At 49.3% G+C, this 18,294-nt stretch overlaps 1 protein-coding gene across 1 annotated transcript in view; it reads right to left on the bottom strand.

Annotated features, from left to right (window-relative positions):
• Positions 1-18,294, bottom strand: part of Ksr2 (kinase suppressor of ras 2) — a 368,380-nt gene that overhangs the window by 73,627 nt on the left and 276,459 nt on the right. Inside the window, exons 8-10 of the mRNA XM_029476906.1 lie at positions 11,770-11,837; positions 7,732-7,856; positions 1,893-2,061 (exon numbers count right to left, since the gene is read on the bottom strand). Coding sequence (XP_029332766.1) covers positions 1,893-2,061; positions 7,732-7,856; positions 11,770-11,837 — 362 coding nt within the window. The remainder of the gene's footprint in view (positions 1-1,892; positions 2,062-7,731; positions 7,857-11,769; positions 11,838-18,294) is intronic.

Here is an 18,294-nt window from a genome sequence, read left to right as displayed (position 1 = left end):
AGGAGAGGAGAGGAGAGGAGAGGAGAGGAGAGGAGAGGAGAGGAGAGGAGAGGAGAAAAAGCCTATGTGTTTCTGTGCCGGTGGGGATATCAAATGGTGCAGCTACTCAGGGTGAGAACCACACTGAAGCTTCCTTTATGAGCTACACACATGAGCCAGGCATGATACTCCCATCATGTAGCGCTCGCCTCACAACCAAGGCCCTAGGTTCAATCCCCAACACTGCAAGCAAGGAAGTCACAACCCCTCTGCTCACTAGCAACAACCATGAAGTACTGGCTGATTTTATATTTGCAATGCACGAATATGTGAAAAGAATTCACAATGAACAAGAATAGTATACCAATTATTTTGTATATCTTATTCTTCCCACTTAAAACCCCACAATGAACCCCTTTGCATGCTGGGAAATCTCGGTAGAGTACTGAGTCCCTTTGAATGGCGGCCGAGCATCCTTTCCAGTACATTCAGCCTTTCCTCTGATGGATACTTGACATGGTTTCAACTCTTCACTGCGGCAATGGCTAACGTCTTTACACACAGATCCTGGTGTTCTTGCATGAGCGTCTGAATAGAGATTCCTAGAGGTGACATTGCTGAATCCATTGAAAACTTCAGCCGACAAACTATAGCTTCCCCAGAGGGTGACTCCAGTAGCATTTGTGTGTGTGTGTGTGTGTGTGTGTGTGTGTGTGCAAGTGCATGTGAGTGTGCGTGTGTTTGGTGTGTGCACATCCTTAGGTGCCATTCCCAAGGTTCTTTTCACCTTGTTTTATGAAATGCTGTCACTTCAGCTATCCCTCAACAATATGACTGGGCTGGATGCCAGTGAGCTCCCATGATCCATCTCTTTCGAGCTCCCCTGTGCTGAGGTTTCAAGCATGTATCAGTATACCAGGCTCTCTTTTTTTCTCTTTCTTTCTTTCTTTCTTTCTTTCTTTCTTTCTTTCTTTCTTTCTTTCTTTCTTTCTTTCTTTCTTTCTTTCTTTCTTTCTTTCTTTCTTTCTTTCTTTCTTTCTTCCTTCCTTCCTTCCTTCCTTCCTTCCTTCCTTCCTTCTTAAACATTATTAACTCAGGCCCTCATGCTTCTATGGCAAGGACTTTCCACACTGGCAACCTCACCAGCCATTTTTGGAGTACTGTAATAATGACAACCTGGTTGGCACAGCATTCTTGGGCCCTACGGGAGGGTCCAAGAGGAGGCAGCAAGAGTCTAAGGTCTGATCCACTTGAAGGCAGACAAAGACCCTTTCTCGGGTCTAAGGACAATTGGGTCTCCATGTCTCTCATGAGCCGCTCATCCACTATTTGCTTAGGGAAATGTGAGCTGAGCGACGGGAACCAGAGGTCACACAGCTAGAGCAGGATAAGCAGATGGGGATCTTGGATCCAGGGCCTCACACACACCATTCTGAGCCAAGATTGGGAGCTGGGCTGAGATTTGAGAAGGAACCCTGCTCTGGCATGTTGTCCCCAGGGTCCTCAGCACAGCACCCGGCTACCAATCCCAACCAGTTTGTCTCACTGAACAACTGCCAACTCTGGGCAGGTACCTCTGTCTTGTGACTTAGCTCGGTAAAGACATCAGTTGGATGCTAAGCAAAGAACACACCTCTAAGAGTCTCCGTGCCTCAGTTTCTTTGTCTGTCAGGCAGAGCCGATGAGTCTTACTTTACGTTCCCCCAAAAGATGAAATGTGGCATTGCATGGCAATTGTCCCGTGTCTGCTGAACACACACCTGCAAGTCTCCCAGACCCTCTCTGATTATCAACCCATTGCTTTCAGGCAAGAGCTGGCCCCCTATCCTGGCTGGCTTTGGCAAGGACCCCAAAACCCACTCCCATCTCTTCCCCTCTGATGGTATCCACCTGTCTCCACAGCACAGAAGTACCTGGCAGGTTGAAGTTCTTTTTCTGTCTTGGGCACTGCGGGGAGGGGTGCAGGGGAGAAGGCGGCGTGGCGCTGGGAGGGAGGGGGGGTGCCGGTGAGGAGGGCGTGGAGGACGTCGTGGAGGAGGGATTGCTGCTGGAGTCTGGCTGGTAAGGGACAGGGATGTGGTCCTGTGGAAAGAAAAACAGGGCAGGGGTCAGGGACAGGTGGGGAGGCAGAGATGCAGCAGATAGGATGAGCTGGGCAGGAAGGGGCTCCCAAGCCAGCTTCTTCAGCAATGGCTGCCCCTTCTGAAATTTTTAGATCCTTCCAGAGTCTAGCCTAGATCTGTGAGAGACCCTATCTAAAACAAGAATAAGGTAGAGAGTAACAGGTGACAGAGAAAGACATCTAAAGTCAACCTCTGGCTGCTCAGGTATATGGCCTCCAACACATACACACAGAGACAAAACACCTGAGCCAGTCCACTTAAAGGGCTTGCACCCAGATGCAGAGGAAAGTTTCTGGAATCTCCTTCATGCTCGCTGCTGGAACCTGAGGTAGGAGAGGTTACCACATAATGAAATCTGCAGAGGGGGCAGCCGTGCAGTCTCTGTGACTCTTTGATCTGGAGGGGCCCCATGCCGAGGTGCCCAGAGAACTGTTCCCTGGCTCTGACACTTCTCCTCCCAAGTGTTTATTAAAGAATCAACAGCCTGGCAGCTCGAGAGAGCGTGGGAGTGAGCCTTCGGCATCTTCCCCAGCGTGCAGCTGGGTCCTGCATTATCTGTCTCGCCCTCAGACCAACTCCAAGGGAAGCTCCATCCAGCAAAGATGGAGTCCTTCAGTGTGTGTACAGAATGGCCTCGCTGGATGAACTTCAGAGAGCAGTCAGTGGGTTTAATGTGCCCTCCTGCAAGACACATCACCCTGATGTTTAGGACCCAATCCCAGTTAGAACAAGGGCCATTGCTGATGTAACAAAGACAAAGATCGAGAGGCAGACTGGGTCCTGACTCTAAGGATGAATAGCCTCATGACAGACAGGAAAGAGGAGAGACACGAAGAGAAGAGGATGTGAAGACAGGCAGACTCTAGAGGGATGCCACCAGAAGTCAGGGACTGTAGAAGCCACCAGGAGCAGGAAGAGGCATTCCTTCTTCCAACCCTTGAGAAGGCATCTTTATGAACATGATGAATTCGGCAGTCCTGAGAAAAACTCTGCCGTTCGGATGCATGATTTGTGAATTATCGCCCAGTGAGGGACATCTAGGCTGCTGCTCCTGGTTGGGGTTGCTTCCTTTGTGTGTGTGTGTGTGTGAGGGTAAAGCTACTATAAATATTTATAATGAGGTTTGTATGCACATATGTGGCTCTCTAGAGTAGCTGAGCCGGTTTACATCCACACCCTACCCTGAGCAGTTTTCTTACCCTCTGAGCCAGTGCTCCATGTGGTGACATATCTCAGTCTCTTGGGCCAGTGAGAATGGTACATGGGGATGGTTCAGCAGTCAGCCTCAGCCACAGTGAACATCCTCTCCTGGGATTGTTTGCCCTCTGGGTTTTTCTTTTAGTTTTGATTACCATAGATATTTATTCTGTTTTGAAATCAGGTGGAATTTGTTTTTTTGGTTTTTGTTTTTCATAAAAGCGTTTTTGGGTTGTTTTAGCGGCTTCACCTTTTCATAGCTTTAGAACAACTGTGTCTGGAGCTAGACAGATGAATCTGTGGTGAAGTGTGCACAAGCTTAGGTCCCAGCACCCATAATACAAGGCTCATAGCTGTTGTAGCTCCGGCCCCAGGGAAACCAGCGCCATCTTCTGGCCGCCTTGCGTACCTGCACTTATGTGCACACACCCACCTCCACCCAATTGAAACAATGGATCTTTAAAAGCAAAGTCCTGGTGTCACTGGGGTCAGGCAGCCCATCTGACATAAAGCCATCCCCCAGGTCTACTTTTAGAGAGCCCAGTTCCTCAAGAGTGGCCTGCTCTGCTGTTGCCTCTTGTCTTGCCTCTTGGCAACCCTTACAGCAGCTCACTTTAATGAGCTGGCTAGATAGGGCTCTGTTCCCTGTAACTGTAACAAGCCAGCATGCCTGATCTTCCAACCTCCTGCTCACAGCAGGAAGAGCCAAGGCCTTGGTTGCCTCTGAGGATGGCTGTTTTGATGCTCTGAGTGTTGGACACTGGTCCTATGGAATATTCTCTGGGGCTGCAGATGCTGGACTGTATCCAGCTTCTTTCCTTATGCAGACTTTCTTACCTCTTCCATCCCTCAATGTCTCCTCCATGCCCTCGCTCCTCCTGTTGCTTCCTCCTGATTCTTTTACTTCTTTTATTCTTTTTCAGCATTTAATCCTCTCATTTCCATTTTCCTTCATCTTTCTTCTCCTTTCTTCTTCCTTTACCTTTTTCCTTCACCCCTTCTGTCTTTGTTTATTCCATTACTGTGTTTCCCCTCCTTCCTCCCCCTCCTCTCCTATCCTCTTGCCTCCTCCTCTTCCTGTCCCTTTTCCTCTCCCTCCTCCTCTTCTCCCTCTCCATCCTCTTCCTCTCTATCATCTTCTTTTTCTCCATCCTCCTCCTCTCCTTCTTCCTCTTCCTCCCCCTCCTCTCCTATCCTCTTGCCTCCTCCTCTTCCTCTCCCTCCTTTTCTTCTCCCTCTCCCTCCTTCTTCCCCTCATCCTTCTCCTCTTCACCCTCCTCCATTCCTGAGCACCTACTGTTAGACTAAATCCTTTACACACCCCACACATCCATTCCTCTCCATCACTCCCACCTTGCCCATTCTATGGAAGGAAAAACAAAGGCAAACGGACACTGAGCTGGTCATGCTCACAGCAGCACGGCAGATTAAGGAGCTGTGCTACAAAACCAAGCCCAACCAAGCTTTCTGACTCCAAAATCTACCTTCTGCCAACCTGCGGGATGAGGAATCAGAGCCTCTGTGAACCGGGATGGATTGGGCCCAGACGAGAGGCCAAACAAAAAAAAAACAGGAGCAGAGACCCTTCAGAGCAAATTGGCTGTGAAATCTGTTCACTAACCACATCACGACTGACAATGAGAATCTGCACGAAGCCAGTAAGACAAGAATGAGGCAAAAAAAAAAAAAAAAAAAAAAAAATAGCCCAGCCTGACAAGAGAGAGCCTGTCCACCTCTGTGGCAAAGCCACTGTCTGTGCAGAGGCCAATTTCTGTCCCTTCCCGAGTGCCCCTCCTGGCAGACAAGCAGAACGATGTCACTGTGGCTCATCTGTCTGCCCCGTGTTTTTGGCCCATCTGACATCAAGAGGCTCCAGCACTGGCTATGCCAGACGGAAAGGTCTCTGAGTGGCTTTGAACTCCTGCCCCCTGACAGTGTCACAGAAGAAAAGATGGGTTTTAAGGTAGATATGCATTCTGTTCTGGAGGGATAAGCTAACTGAGCCCCTCAGCTGTCCCAGTGGGAGGTCCCCTTTTAGAAGTTTCCTCCCTCCCTCCCTTCCTTCCTTCCTTCCTTCCTTCCTTCCTTCCTTCCTTCCTTCCTCCCTCCTCTCAGCAGAGCCACAGTTGGAAGCTGGGGGTTTGCACACACTAAGTGTTCATCCCCTTAGACCAGCCTTGAGACTCCCACAAAACAACCAAAGGAAAGGGGCCCTGGCTTGATGTTTTGCTTGAAGCCCTGTGAGATCAAAGACAACACTTGTTACAGTTCCCTGAGCATCAGTCTGCACCAGGAGGCACAGAGAATTTTCAAATGTTATTTAATGCTGTCTGGGGTTGGGGGTGGGGGAGCTCTCCAGAACTGGTGTTGTTATCGGCCACTGTGAGTGCATAAAACAGTGACCCAAAGCTGGAGTCTACCTTGCCTAATCTCAAGTCCCACAATGTGTGGGTGCCTCGTTAGGAACAAACGCTGGAAATAACACTGCCTAGGGCCCATGAGCCACCATGTAAGGAACACAGATGCCGTGAGGCAGCCACATTGGGAGGAAGAACAGGCTACAGGTGGTCGTTCTGGCTGACTTTAATCCTCCCCAGCCCAGGCACCAGCCCTAAGAGAGAAGAATCCTGTAAAACTGTGAAGGAATTGGTGGTAAACATCAGGGGGTTCCAGCTGCCTAGGTCTTCTTGTGACTCATCAACTCTGCTGCTGTTATCATGATGCAAAAGTAGCAACAGACAGTGTGGGTGTAGCTTGAGTCACGGGAAAGCGGATAGTGGGCGAACATGGCCTGGTTCTGGATGCCACTAGCCACCAGTTGTAAGTGGTTTCCCAATAGAGCCTCTGGATATCCCATGACAAAAGCAAAATCACACACACACACACACACACACACACACACACCCTCCCATGGTTCTCTGTCCCAACTCCTAGCCTCTAGCCAGAAGACAGTAAACATAATGAAAGGGTGGGTTTTATACACTGCTGATTTGGGAGTGGTTTGCTGTATAGCAGTAGACAGCTGGAATGTGCCCATTTTATATAGAGGACAACTTCAAACTTGAGTCCACAGAGAGCAAGTCACTTGCCTAGAGTTCCACAGCCATCAAGACTGGTGGCAGCTTGCCCTGACCCCAGAACACAGGTTCTTTCAAATGCAGACCTGAAGTGACAAGGAGCCAGAGGTGACTGCCCCAGGAACTAACAATAAAGACAATGGCCCATAGCCAGTGGCAAAAGCAGAAATAGCCCTAGAGTCAAGCTCTGGATGTAATTGAGGCCATTCTTCATTAAGATTCAAGAGCTCACAAGGATATTCTGGACATCAACCTCTGACCTCCACACACACACACACACACACACACACACACACATACACGCTTATCACACATGTACATGTGTGTCATCACACATGGATACACGCGGCCCACACACGAGCACCCACAGATATGCAAAGCCATGTACACACATGCACAAGAAAGATGGAAAAGAAATACATAAACTAGAATTGCTCCCAGCCACCAGCAAAACCAGTAGGTGGGTTTTAGACAGGATGACAGCCTTTTGAGTAATGCCCATTAAGACCCACTCTGGCTCCTGAGAGGAGAGAGAGGATGGTGAAGGGCCAACTCGGGGAAGCAAGGCCACACTTCTCCAAGGGGAAGCTCCACTGTCACCAAGATGCTCATCTGGTACCTGCTTCCAGATCTGTGACTTCCCCCATCTCTAAGATCACACCACACATTATCCACCTTCAACACAATAAACAAGAGGCTTTGTGAGCCCCGAGAAACCGCCTCCTGACATATGCAAAACCAGCTTCTAGCATGGGGTGGAATTGTTCCTGGGCCAATCTCAGCACAGCCCAAAGGCACACACACCAAAGGCAACATAGATGGATCATGTCAGAAGGAAAGAAGTACAGAGAGCCGCCTGCTGCTGGCCATCCGCCAGAGGGAAGACATTAACCCAGCTGTTGCTAAGGGCCCCCCAGTGATAGCTATCCATCCATCTAATTCCCTACCAGAAGCTAAGAAGATCACCAGCCCTTAGTTCAACAGATGCTCAGAAAGCCCACCACCGTGTACACAGCTGCTCTGGCAGATGTGGGGACATCCCAGCCAGAACAGCCAGGGTCTGGAATACCATGGAAACTCCCTTCTGCCCCCCTAGTCCCCATTCATCCTGCCTCATTTCCATAGGCCTACTTCTAAACCAGATGCAGTCTGCCTCGAGTATCTCTTCACCGATCACAGGATGGTTTCCCTCCTCCCTGCAAGCTTTACTGCATATAAACCACCCAGAACCAGGAAAGCCCAGGAGAGTGAGTGCCACACCCCATCTCCAGCCTCTCTCCCTTCCCACCCACCATCTGGCTCAGTCACCACTGTCTGCCCCCACTACCCCTCACCCCGTAAAAGCCACACCTTACCTTGTTGATTTTGTTGGTTTTGGGGAGAGTTTGACTGATGTGGAGATCTGAATATCGGGCAGGCTTCCGGACGGGGTTGTTGATGTCACAGGGCACCGACTCCGTTCGCACTAACCTTGCTGGGTCCGTAGGGTAAAAATAACAGAGAGAGTCTAAGTATCACGTTGGCTTTGGTCTTGTCAGGACAGCCCAGGTCAGATCCCACTTTGAAACCTACCAGTGACACTAGAAACACTAGAAATGATAGCCATGAATCACCATGACAAATGTTCTGGGTGTGCTCTGTGGTTTTTATACTCTTCATATTATGTGCATAGTGTGTGTGTGCGTGTGTGTGTGTGTGTCCATGCAAGGTATACTAAGGTATTTGTCACTCTAGATGTGTCACATGGGTGTGTGTACATGTGGGTGTGCGTGTGGTGGCCCAGGGGTCACCCTAGGTCTTTCCTTGATCTCACTCTCCCTTAATTTTTTTTAAATTAAGATTTATGTATTTATTTAATATATGTGAGTACACTGTGGCTGTCTTCAGACACACCAGAAGAGGGCATCAGATCCCATTATGGATGATTGTGAGCCACCATGTGGTTGCTGGGAATTGAACTCAGGACCTCTGGAAGAGCAGTCAGTGCCCTTAACCACTGAGCCATCTCTCCAGCCCTCCCTTAATTTTTAGAGATGGGCTCTGACACTCAACCTGGAGCACATCAGTTGGGCTTCACTGGCTAGCCAATGAGCTTCAGAGACCTGCCCACTTAGACCCCATCCCCCAGCACTGGTGTTACAGGTGTGTCCTGTCACCCTGGCATTTGGGCATGCCTTCTGGGGCTCAAAGCCCAGGTCCTCATCATGTGTGGCAGAATGGCAGGGACGAAGTTAACAACTGAGCCACCACCTCAGCATCTACATATTTTTTTCAGACATTTTTTATTTTAATTACCTATCCCCTCACATGTGTTTTTGGACAAGAGAAACGGGAAGCTGTTCTCTTTTGTTTCTTCTTTTCTCCCACACGGATGCTACTGCACAGGACTTAATGCCTTGAACTTCGCTTGCGATGTAAGAGGTCCCTGATCCCTGGAGGTCTGCAATTAGCGCACGCATCATGATGGGCACCTGTCCCTGTGTGTTCTAACTGGACATTAGGATGTCTTTTGTTATGTATGGAGTTTATCAGGACTAAGAAAACTGCCACACACTGGGCTGCATTTGTCCCAAATAACTATGGATACTGACAATAATGGCACAGCTCCTTTAGCCGTCCCCCTGGGTGTCACACCCAGAGCCAGAGCTGGGCACACAGGCAAGTGATGCTAAATAGCTGCTTCCTGTGGGGCAGAAGGACTCCATCCTCAAGCGCCTGCCTCTTGTTATTTCTGTCACTCATAAGGAACACAGCGTGCAACAGTAGCGAGTCCGCTCAAGTTCAGATTTGCCTGCCTGTCTTGCACCTCTCCTTCTTAGTTGTGTCTTGTTGGGGTGGGGGGTGGGGGGTGAGGGATGTAGAATTAAAGCTTTACTCTGACCCAGGGATTTAATTTCTCTGCTTAGCCTGAGCTGCCATTACCATGGAAACAGACTCTATTTTCAACTTCCCACCAACAGGGAGGTGGGGGGGGGGGAGAGTGCAAGAAGCCAGTGGACTTCCTCAGGAAAGTTCTCTTTGATTTACTTGCAAGACACCAGCCCTCCTGGGGCCCAGGGAGCTTGGCCTTGAAGGCAGGTGGGAGGAAGGAGGTCTTCTCCAAATACCAGACTCTGGGGGAGGCTCACCCTCCTACAGCCTGGGTCTCAACTTCCTGGGGGAGTTAACCTTCAAAGCACCCACTACGGGGTGGGATTCAGTGGGAGGCAAAATTCCCCAGTGATGCTGACCTTGGACTGGGGCTCTGGAGCTGTGTGAACTCAGGTTTCAAAATAGCCTTGCTAGGAGTGTTAAGGTTGCAGAGTGGGAAGAGGCAGGAGAGGAGGGAGCCAAACACTCCTCCCATCCTTCTCTCTTCATGGAGACCCAAGGTGGGAAAAACATCAAAACCCAACTGCCTCTGACAGCTCTGAGCCTGCTTTAGGGGAAAACTCACTTCTTGCCTGAAGCTTCTCTTAGGTTCATTCTTAAACTGGGTGGATACTCCCAGGCCATGTCTGAGCTGAGTAATGCCAGGGGAGATGGGAGGATGGAGACGGGAGATCCAGCCCGGTTTAAGCTTGTGTCTTAAGCTTGCTCTCTGGCAGATCTGAGGCTCCAGCCAACCTAGAGATGGGGCAGTGGCTGACAGCTGGCTAGGAAGTCGCTAACACTCAGCAGAAAGTCTAAGGCTCCTAAAACCACACAGGCTTCTACTTGAAATGTCACAGACATAGGTGACATAAGTCTGTCTGTCTGGATACTATAGTTGCGTACCCTCTCTGAGCAGTACTGCCTGGACTTTCCAGTGTCCCAGGCTCCATTTACCCAGCTTCTCTCATTCAGGATGTTTGCTTGGCCCTCATCAGCGTATGAGTTGGTACAACTCTTGTTCATGAACAATCCTTCCGGCTTGTGATGTGCATAGGACCCCCACCACCACCACACACACACCAGATCCAATTCAAAAAGGCAAGCACTGATCCATCATCTCTGGGGCAGGGGCAAGAAGTGTCTGGTTCACACACATGCATGGACCACACCTTTGCTGTAAAGAGAAGTGTGGGTTCTTTGAGTAAAGAGAAGTGTGGGTTCACTGCTTTGGGGAAGGAGCTAAAGTAGGATTACCCTGTAGGGAAGAGTTTTACTGGGAGAGGGTGATCTCCAATCAGGGGAGACAAGATCAGGCCTTGAATAAGCATTAAAAAGACAGAACATGATCAGGCCCGAATGAGAAGAACAGGCTTCCCTTGAAAACCCAGGGAGAAGTTTCATTTCTTTAATGATGTGTGACCCCTAGTAGATTGGTCTCACACCAGGGCAAGCTCCAATACCAGGACTAGCTGGGTGACATAAACTGGACTCAGTGGGGGAGGGGGGGAGGAGAAGAAGAAAGAACTCAAAGCAGCGTGGGAAGGGATGGGAGGCTGGGGATGGAAGGAGGTGGGGAAGGTGAGCATGTTCAGAACCCTTTGTCTGAGATGCTCAAAGAATAAAAGCATTGTAGGGAGAGAGAATGCCTGAGAGAGGGGGAGAAGAAGGAGGGAAAGAGAGAGGGAGGAAAGGAGAGAGGGAGGGAAGTAGAGAGGGAGAGAAGGAGGGAAGGAGATAGGGAGAAAGGGAGGGAAAGAGAGAGGGAGGGAAGGAGAGAGGGAGGGAAGGAGATAGGGAGAAAGGGAGGGAAAGAGAGAGGGAGGGAAGGAGAGAGGGAGAGAGGGAGGGAAGGAGATAGGGAGAAAGGGAGGGAAAGAGAGAGGGAGGGAAGGAGAGAGGGAGAGGGGAAAGGAAGGGGAGAGGGGGAGGAAAAGAAGAGAGAGAGAAACAAAATGGCAAGCAAGCATACTTAAAGGAAAAGAAACAAACCCAGATAGCTATCACAAACAAGATGACAGGGTGAGGGGAGAGAGAAGGAGCCTTTAGAGAACTTCCCAAACAAAAGACAATATCTGACTTTTACTTCCTTTCTGGGAGGTGGCTGGAAGGTCCACCTCATGTGATTTAGTCTGGGATATCCTAAACGGCAAGGAGAATGGAGGAACCAGGTACAGGATAGGACCATAAACAAGAGGTTGTAAAACAAAACAAAATAAAACAAAACAAAACACGCATAACATTGATGCTCATTAATCATCTGTCCCCAGAGAAAGAGAGAGGGCATCCAGAAGCTCACAGCCTGAGCTCTTTGGGCGGCAACATCTGACCATTTATACTGACTGACATCTTAGGAGCAGAGTTTTGACATCACAAGAAGGAGCAGCAGCATCAGGAGAGGTCTCTGCAAGAGTGAAACTGACCTGTCTCTGCCACCACCCAATAGGGATCGGGAAGTATCTGAAATCAAGCTGGGTGGGGAGGCTGCCTTGGAAGCCTGAGCACCAGAACCCACATCAGGGTAACAAGTGTTAAATACTTACCTCCTCGGTGGATAATCAGGAGGTGACAGGGCGGGGCTTCTTTGGTGCATTTATTGTGGCACTTTAACCTGAAAGACAGAGAAAAGGAAAGACGGATGTATAGCTTAATGGACAGATGGATGGAATAGGTGGGTGGAGTGGATGGACGGCTGAATAAATGAGTGGATGGATAGAGGGATGGATTGATGGATATAAATATGAATGGGTGGAGGGATGGATGGGTGCATGGATGGATGAGTGGATGGGTGGATGATGGATGGATGGGTGGAAGATGGGTGGATTGATGGATGGGTGGGTAGGTGGATGGATGGATGGATGGATAGATGAGTGGATAAATAGGTGTTGAGTTGAATGGATGGATATGTGAGTGGATAGGTGGATGGATGGATGGATGGATGGATGGATGGATGGATGGATGGATGAGTGGATAAATAGGTGTTGAGTTGAGTGGATGGATATGTGAGTGGATAGGTGGATGGATGGGTGGATGAGTGGAGGAAGAAGCAGATGGACACATGAGATGCCCCAATGGTCTGGAAAACTCCAGGCCCTGTGGACAGCAGTATATGAGATGCTTAGAGGCAGGAACCGCAAACATGATCCTTGGCAACCCAAATGATAATGAAGGAGAGGTGCAACTCTTCCAGTTCCACCCTGGGTGGTCCAACAGAAAGTAGCAACAGCTTTGCCAACAGTATCCACGTTACCTTCATACACTAAGATGTGGTTAGGATAATGGCTATATTCATCATCATCAATATTAATCACTGTCGTCAACATCGTCATCAAAAGCCACACCCCAACCTTAGTCATCAGAACCAAGTAACTCAAAGACTCATTCACCAGTCACCATACTACACATTACCCATACACTATGTCCTTTGAGTCTTACAACTGTAAGAAATAGCTAGCATCATCACTCCTGCTTTCTAGGTGGAACACTGACTCGGGCAGCATAAGAATGGAGAGTTTATGTGGGCCGAGGGCACGTTCCATCATACTGAGGAAGCCATGGTGGCAGGAGACTTGAGAAGGTTGGGGTGCTATGTGATATCCACAGTTATCCACAGAGAGAGGTGAACGCCAGGGCTCAGCCTGCTTTCCTAGTTGTATTCAGTCCCACAGGATGGCACCATCCACAATTCTCAGTACATTTTCCCACCCTGGTGAAACCTTTCTGGAAAGGTCCACAGAGACACATCCAGAGGTGTGTCTGATCCCAAATCCAATCAAATTGGATTAAAGGAAGCCACCACGGCTCCTGAGTGTCAGCTCTTATTGCTTTGAGGGTCATGGTTTATGAACCTGCCTGACATGTGTCCCTTTGAACAGGTTTCAGCTATCCCGGTCTCCCTGCTTTGAGCTCTGTCTGTCTTTCATGAAGATTCTCGATGATCAAAGTCAGTTCTTCCTAGTCTGCGCTACTGTCACGTCAACACATGTCTATTTTTCATGGCTGCATGCTAATAACATGGGTGCCTCGTGCTGTGACGTCCTGGTATGTGTATACATACAATAAGTAATGTTCGCATCAGGGTTCCTGGCTCACCTTGTATTTTGGATATTATTTGGAGAGTCCTCTATCACGATCCCCATGTTACAGACAAGGAAACCAATGCCTGGCACAGACTATCACAGAAGGTAGATTGGTTGTCAAAACATAGGTCTTTGTGATTCAAGACCAGACACTTAATTAGCCAGCTTGCAAGGGCAAGGGCTGGCCACATAGTAGGACCACAGACACTCCTGCCTGCCTCTCTGCTTCCCGTGCAGAGCAGAATGTGAGAAACTGAACTCGCCCCTGACCCACTGCCCCTGTGATCCGCCTGCCAGTCTCCCTCACGTATCATTTCTGAACATGGGCAGTACCAGAGAGCCTTTCTTTGGGTTGTAAAATTCTGTTCTTCCTGGGTCTGGGGACGGGGTGGGGAGAGCACACACCTCTAAAGGGTTGCAAGTCTACTCTACCCCTCCCTCATTCTTTCATGGAGAGAAGAGCCGTAAGGTAGCATCATGCTGTCCCTGGGTCTAGGGATCTGAGTCACAGACCACTGCACCACCCCAACCCCCAATCGTTTATGTAGAGTCTTCCTTTAGGCAATCTCAGGCTGGCGAGCTGGTCCCTGTTGGGCTGTTGAGTAGCCAGGGATAGAACAGTCAGACTTCTGTGCTGAGAGCCTCCCAAGAAGTTTCCAGAAACACTGGCTCAAATGAGAGGTCCCTGGGGGCCAGAATCAGACTGGAAGGCTCAGGCTAGAGCATTCAGAGCAATTAGCCCACTAGAAATGGTGAGGGAGTTGGTTTGTTAACTTTGCAAGAAGCCCTGGGACACTTAAGTAGGGAATGGGTTACAGGAAGTAGACGTGGGGTGGGAAGAGGATGAGAGACAAAGGGGGACTGTGGCTCCTTCTACTGCCACATCTGCGGCTTATCCAGCATTTCCTATGTCTAGATGCCCACCATAGCTCCTTTTACTGTGGCTTACCCAGCATTCCCTCTGTCTACAAGCCACCATGGCTCCTTCTACCGACACATCTATAGCTTACCCAGCATTCCCTCCGTCTAGACGCCCTGCCTTTGTCCGTCCTTGCTCTCAGGATAAAAGTCAGTCTCATACTGAAACCCAGCAAACCTCAGAGAATTTGCTTACTTTCCCTGGCATCCCCTCTGCCCCTTTAAAGCTGTGGCCAAAGCTCCTGCCTCACCAAGCACCCGCTCCTTCTAGTACAGCTCACTATCTCTCTAGACACCCTGAGCATCCCTGTTTCCTCCTGACACAGCGCTGCTAGCTCTCATCCCACATCAGCTCGACCACAGCTTCCTCCAGGGAACCTTCCCTGACTCTCCCTTCCCATCAGAAAGCCACACCCTGCCTTCTGAAATCATAGCCAATCCCCCTGTCCATCTTCCTGCCTGGCTTCTAGTGACCTGAGCAGAGAGCCATGCCATGTTTAGTGACATGTTTATTCCATGTTTAGTGACATGACTAGACATGTCATGCCACAGTGATGTGGCACATAGTAGGTACTCAGGACACATATGTAGTGGCTTAGTTAATATCAATTGGAGCCTCTAAAAGGAATGAGGTCTTTTCCATTGCAGAGCCCACAAAACAAGCTCCATATCTGGTTGCTAAGAGGCAGTTTTTGAACGGTGGGGAGGGGGGGGAAGGTGTTCAGACTTGAAGCCACACAGTTGGGTTTGGATGCTTTGACTTGTAAGGAAGGGATTTTTCTTTCTTCTTCTTATGCCTTCCCCAATACCACTCCAGTGTCCAGCACGGCCATTGGTTCATAGTAGGAAGCTGGTAATATACTTTCTGTATGCATTCAAGGACCCCCACCTTTCTGCTGTCTCCTTGGGCCTCAGTCTTCCTGACCTTAAAATGGATGTATCCATATCTGTATATTGTGGCATGATTGCTCAGGGTAAACAGATTACATACAAGCACCAAGCTTGCTTAGCTGGTCTTGAGTCCAGCTGAGCCCAGAAGAGTTCACCTGTATTCTCAGTATGTGGGAGGCTAGCATAGCAGGATTGTGAACCCCAGGCCAACTCAGAATTCATAGCAGGACCCTATCTCAAAAAAGTATAAAAACAACCCCCCCAACAAGTATCTTTATTGGGTCCTAGAACTGGGTTTTAAAGATGTCCCTGCTCTCCTCAGGAAAGAAGCAGCTTCTGAAACTCTAACTCGGGTTGAACAAGAGGATACAGGAGAAAGGGGGGACTTGGCTGGGCCCAATGACTTATTCACATCATCTACTTCACCCTGGGGACTGAATCTAGGACCTTGCCCAAACCAGGCAAGCACTCCATTGTTAAGTGAGGCTCCCAGAACCCGGCTTACTTCTCTTTAATATTTTTAAACACAGGGTCTCTCCAAATTGCCAGGGCTGGCTTGAAACTCACTGCATAGCCCAGGCAAGCATAGAAATAGTCATTTGCCTACCTGGGCCACCCAGGTAGTCACATGATCAGGCTGACTCAGATTTGGTCATCTGATGAAGATAATGACTCCTTTTGCCAGCAGCCCCCTTGGGGAACAGTGTTCCACACAAGTAACTTTTCCTCGGAACTGAGGCTTATCCTATTAAGCCTTGGGATCACAAGACAGTTAGCCATCTTCAGAGGAGGTTTTACCTGATACCTCTCTGAGATGCCCGGCTTGCACGGGGCAGATGGCGCCTTGTGCAGAGATGGCGCTCCACAGCTTGCAGAGATGTGTGACCTTCCTGGAGCCTCTGTGACGATGCTCAGGCATTGTGTCCATTCATGTCCCTTCAATCGCATAGTTAAGGCAGAGAGCTGATGACTGCTCAGCCTGACTATGAAGCCCAAATCTCTCTGTCTCTCTTTCTCGATCTGTCTTTCTGTGTGTGTGTGTGTGTGTGTGTGTGTGTGTGTGTGTGTATGTGTTCACATATGTGTGTATGTGAGTACATGTATGTGTAGGTGGGTGTTGTGGTAAATTACCTCATTCATGGATGTGAACTTAGAGTTTAGAGGTCAACCTTGGATACCATTCTTCCAGAGACATCCAACTTGTTCTGTGAGACAGGATATCCTACTGCGATGTGGGGCTTACTGTGATCTAGGCTGTCTGGTCAGCAAGGCCAGTCTCCACTTCTCCAGTACTGGAACCACCACTTCTGGACCACCACATCTCGACCATCACACCTGGATCGCCACCCCTGGACCACCACACCTGGACCACCACATCTGGACCACCATACCTCAACCACCACACCTGACTCTTTTGCATGGATTTTGGTGATCAATCTAAGTACTCCTGTTTTATGGGGAACATTTTTCTGTCTGAGCCTTAGCCCCTGGGTGACTTCTCTGCACCTAGGACCTTTTCTTGGTGTCTGGGGATCTCTCTGACTTATCATTCAGAAACACAAGGCACCTCATGTTCTGTATCTGAGTCTGAGGTCCACCCTCTTCTCAGTCTCTGCTGCGTTAGCTGGATCCTCCTACCCTTCTCCTTCTTTCTTGTAAAAGGGACACCCCAATGCCAAGACTAAATTCATCAAGTATTAAGGGCTGAAGAAATACAAGATGAAGTCAACATTTAGAATCCCATTAAATATGTTCTCTTGTTCAGGTTCCCATTTCTACAGTCAGGGACAAACCCAGATCCCATGGCAAGCGGGTCATTTAAGAGGCAAGCTTGGTCATGCTAGTAAGGTGACCCACTAAGTAGGGCATAGAGGGAAGGCAGCCACTGTCAGCTGAATTGAACAGGTTGGAGCTTTGGACAACCAGGGTCTATTACCCGCACGCATAGAGAGAGCCCTGGGTCATCCCCTGGCCAAGGAAAACCCATGTCGCTCCCGATCCCATGCTCACGTTAGGGCTCTCGATACTCGAGCCAGCCCATCTTTCTAGTCTGAAAGAGTCTCCCAAGCACAGAATCAATAATTATGGCTGCTCCCATAGTAAACAGGAAAGTGGCTACGGCTTTCTTGAAGACCTACTCAGTGTCAAGGATCTGACCTTGGTGCCTTACTTCCATCCTTAGCTCTGAGACCTCAAGAGGCAGAAGGTGTGACTCTCCCTACTTTACTGTGGAAGACACTGAGGTTCAAACTGGGTAGCTGACCTGGCCACATCAGCACATTCAGGAAGCAACGGGGTTGGAATTAGAACCCAAGTGTGATCAGAAGACTCTCCTGACCCTGTTTCCTGTTGGGAGCACCAAATCCCACCTGGGAATCCCTCAGGCAGTGACACTCTACTTACCTCAGAGGCTGAGACAAGTCCTCAGTCCCAACACACACTCATGGGGGCCCCAGAAACCCACACTGTAGCAAGTGGTCATCTGCTCTTCCAAAGACAGGGATGGGGTGATCTGATTGGGGGAAAGATGTCCATTTCCAGCTGGGCAGACAATACAACTGGGGCACATGGCGCAGAGCTCAGTTGGGGTCCCCCACCCACTGTCAGTTCCAGGGTTGTCATCTCAGCACCTGGCTAATCCTCTCAGCCTGATCAGCCATCTCTCTGTGTGCTGGCCCTGTTTCTTCTCATCTGAGCCTCAGGGTAAGGTGGAAGAGCCCCCAGACATGGGAGATGTTTTCCCTGTTTTTCTGTCTGTCTGCCCAAGTAAAGTTAAACCAAATTGTTCATCTTTTCCCTTTTTTAGCATATGGAATCACCTTTCGAAGTGGGCTTCTTGTAAGGGATGCAGGGTGAAGGGTAAAAGGAAACATTTCTCCCTGGCTGCTTCTCGGGTAGAGTTCAGCTTTTCCGAGTCAGACACTTCTTAGATCAACTCCCACTCGACATCAACAGGTTCTCTGACTTGAGGTTTCCCAGATATCATTCTCAGTGTGTCATGGTCCTCCAAACCCTCCAAGGGCCCCCCTTACTACAGAACCCAATTCAGGCTCCCTGTGTGGCTTTGGAGGGCCTGACCACATTCTCTTTTCCTTTCCTTTCCTTTCCTTTCCTTTCCTTTCCTTTCCTTTCCTTTCCTTTCCTTTCCTTTCCTTTCCTTTCCTTTCCTTTCCTTTCCTT

This window comes from Mus caroli, chromosome 5, assembly GCF_900094665.2.
Source record: "Mus caroli chromosome 5, CAROLI_EIJ_v1.1, whole genome shotgun sequence".
NCBI lineage: Eukaryota > Metazoa > Chordata > Mammalia > Rodentia > Muridae > Mus > Mus caroli.
This window is presented reverse-complemented; position numbering and strand designations above follow the sequence as displayed.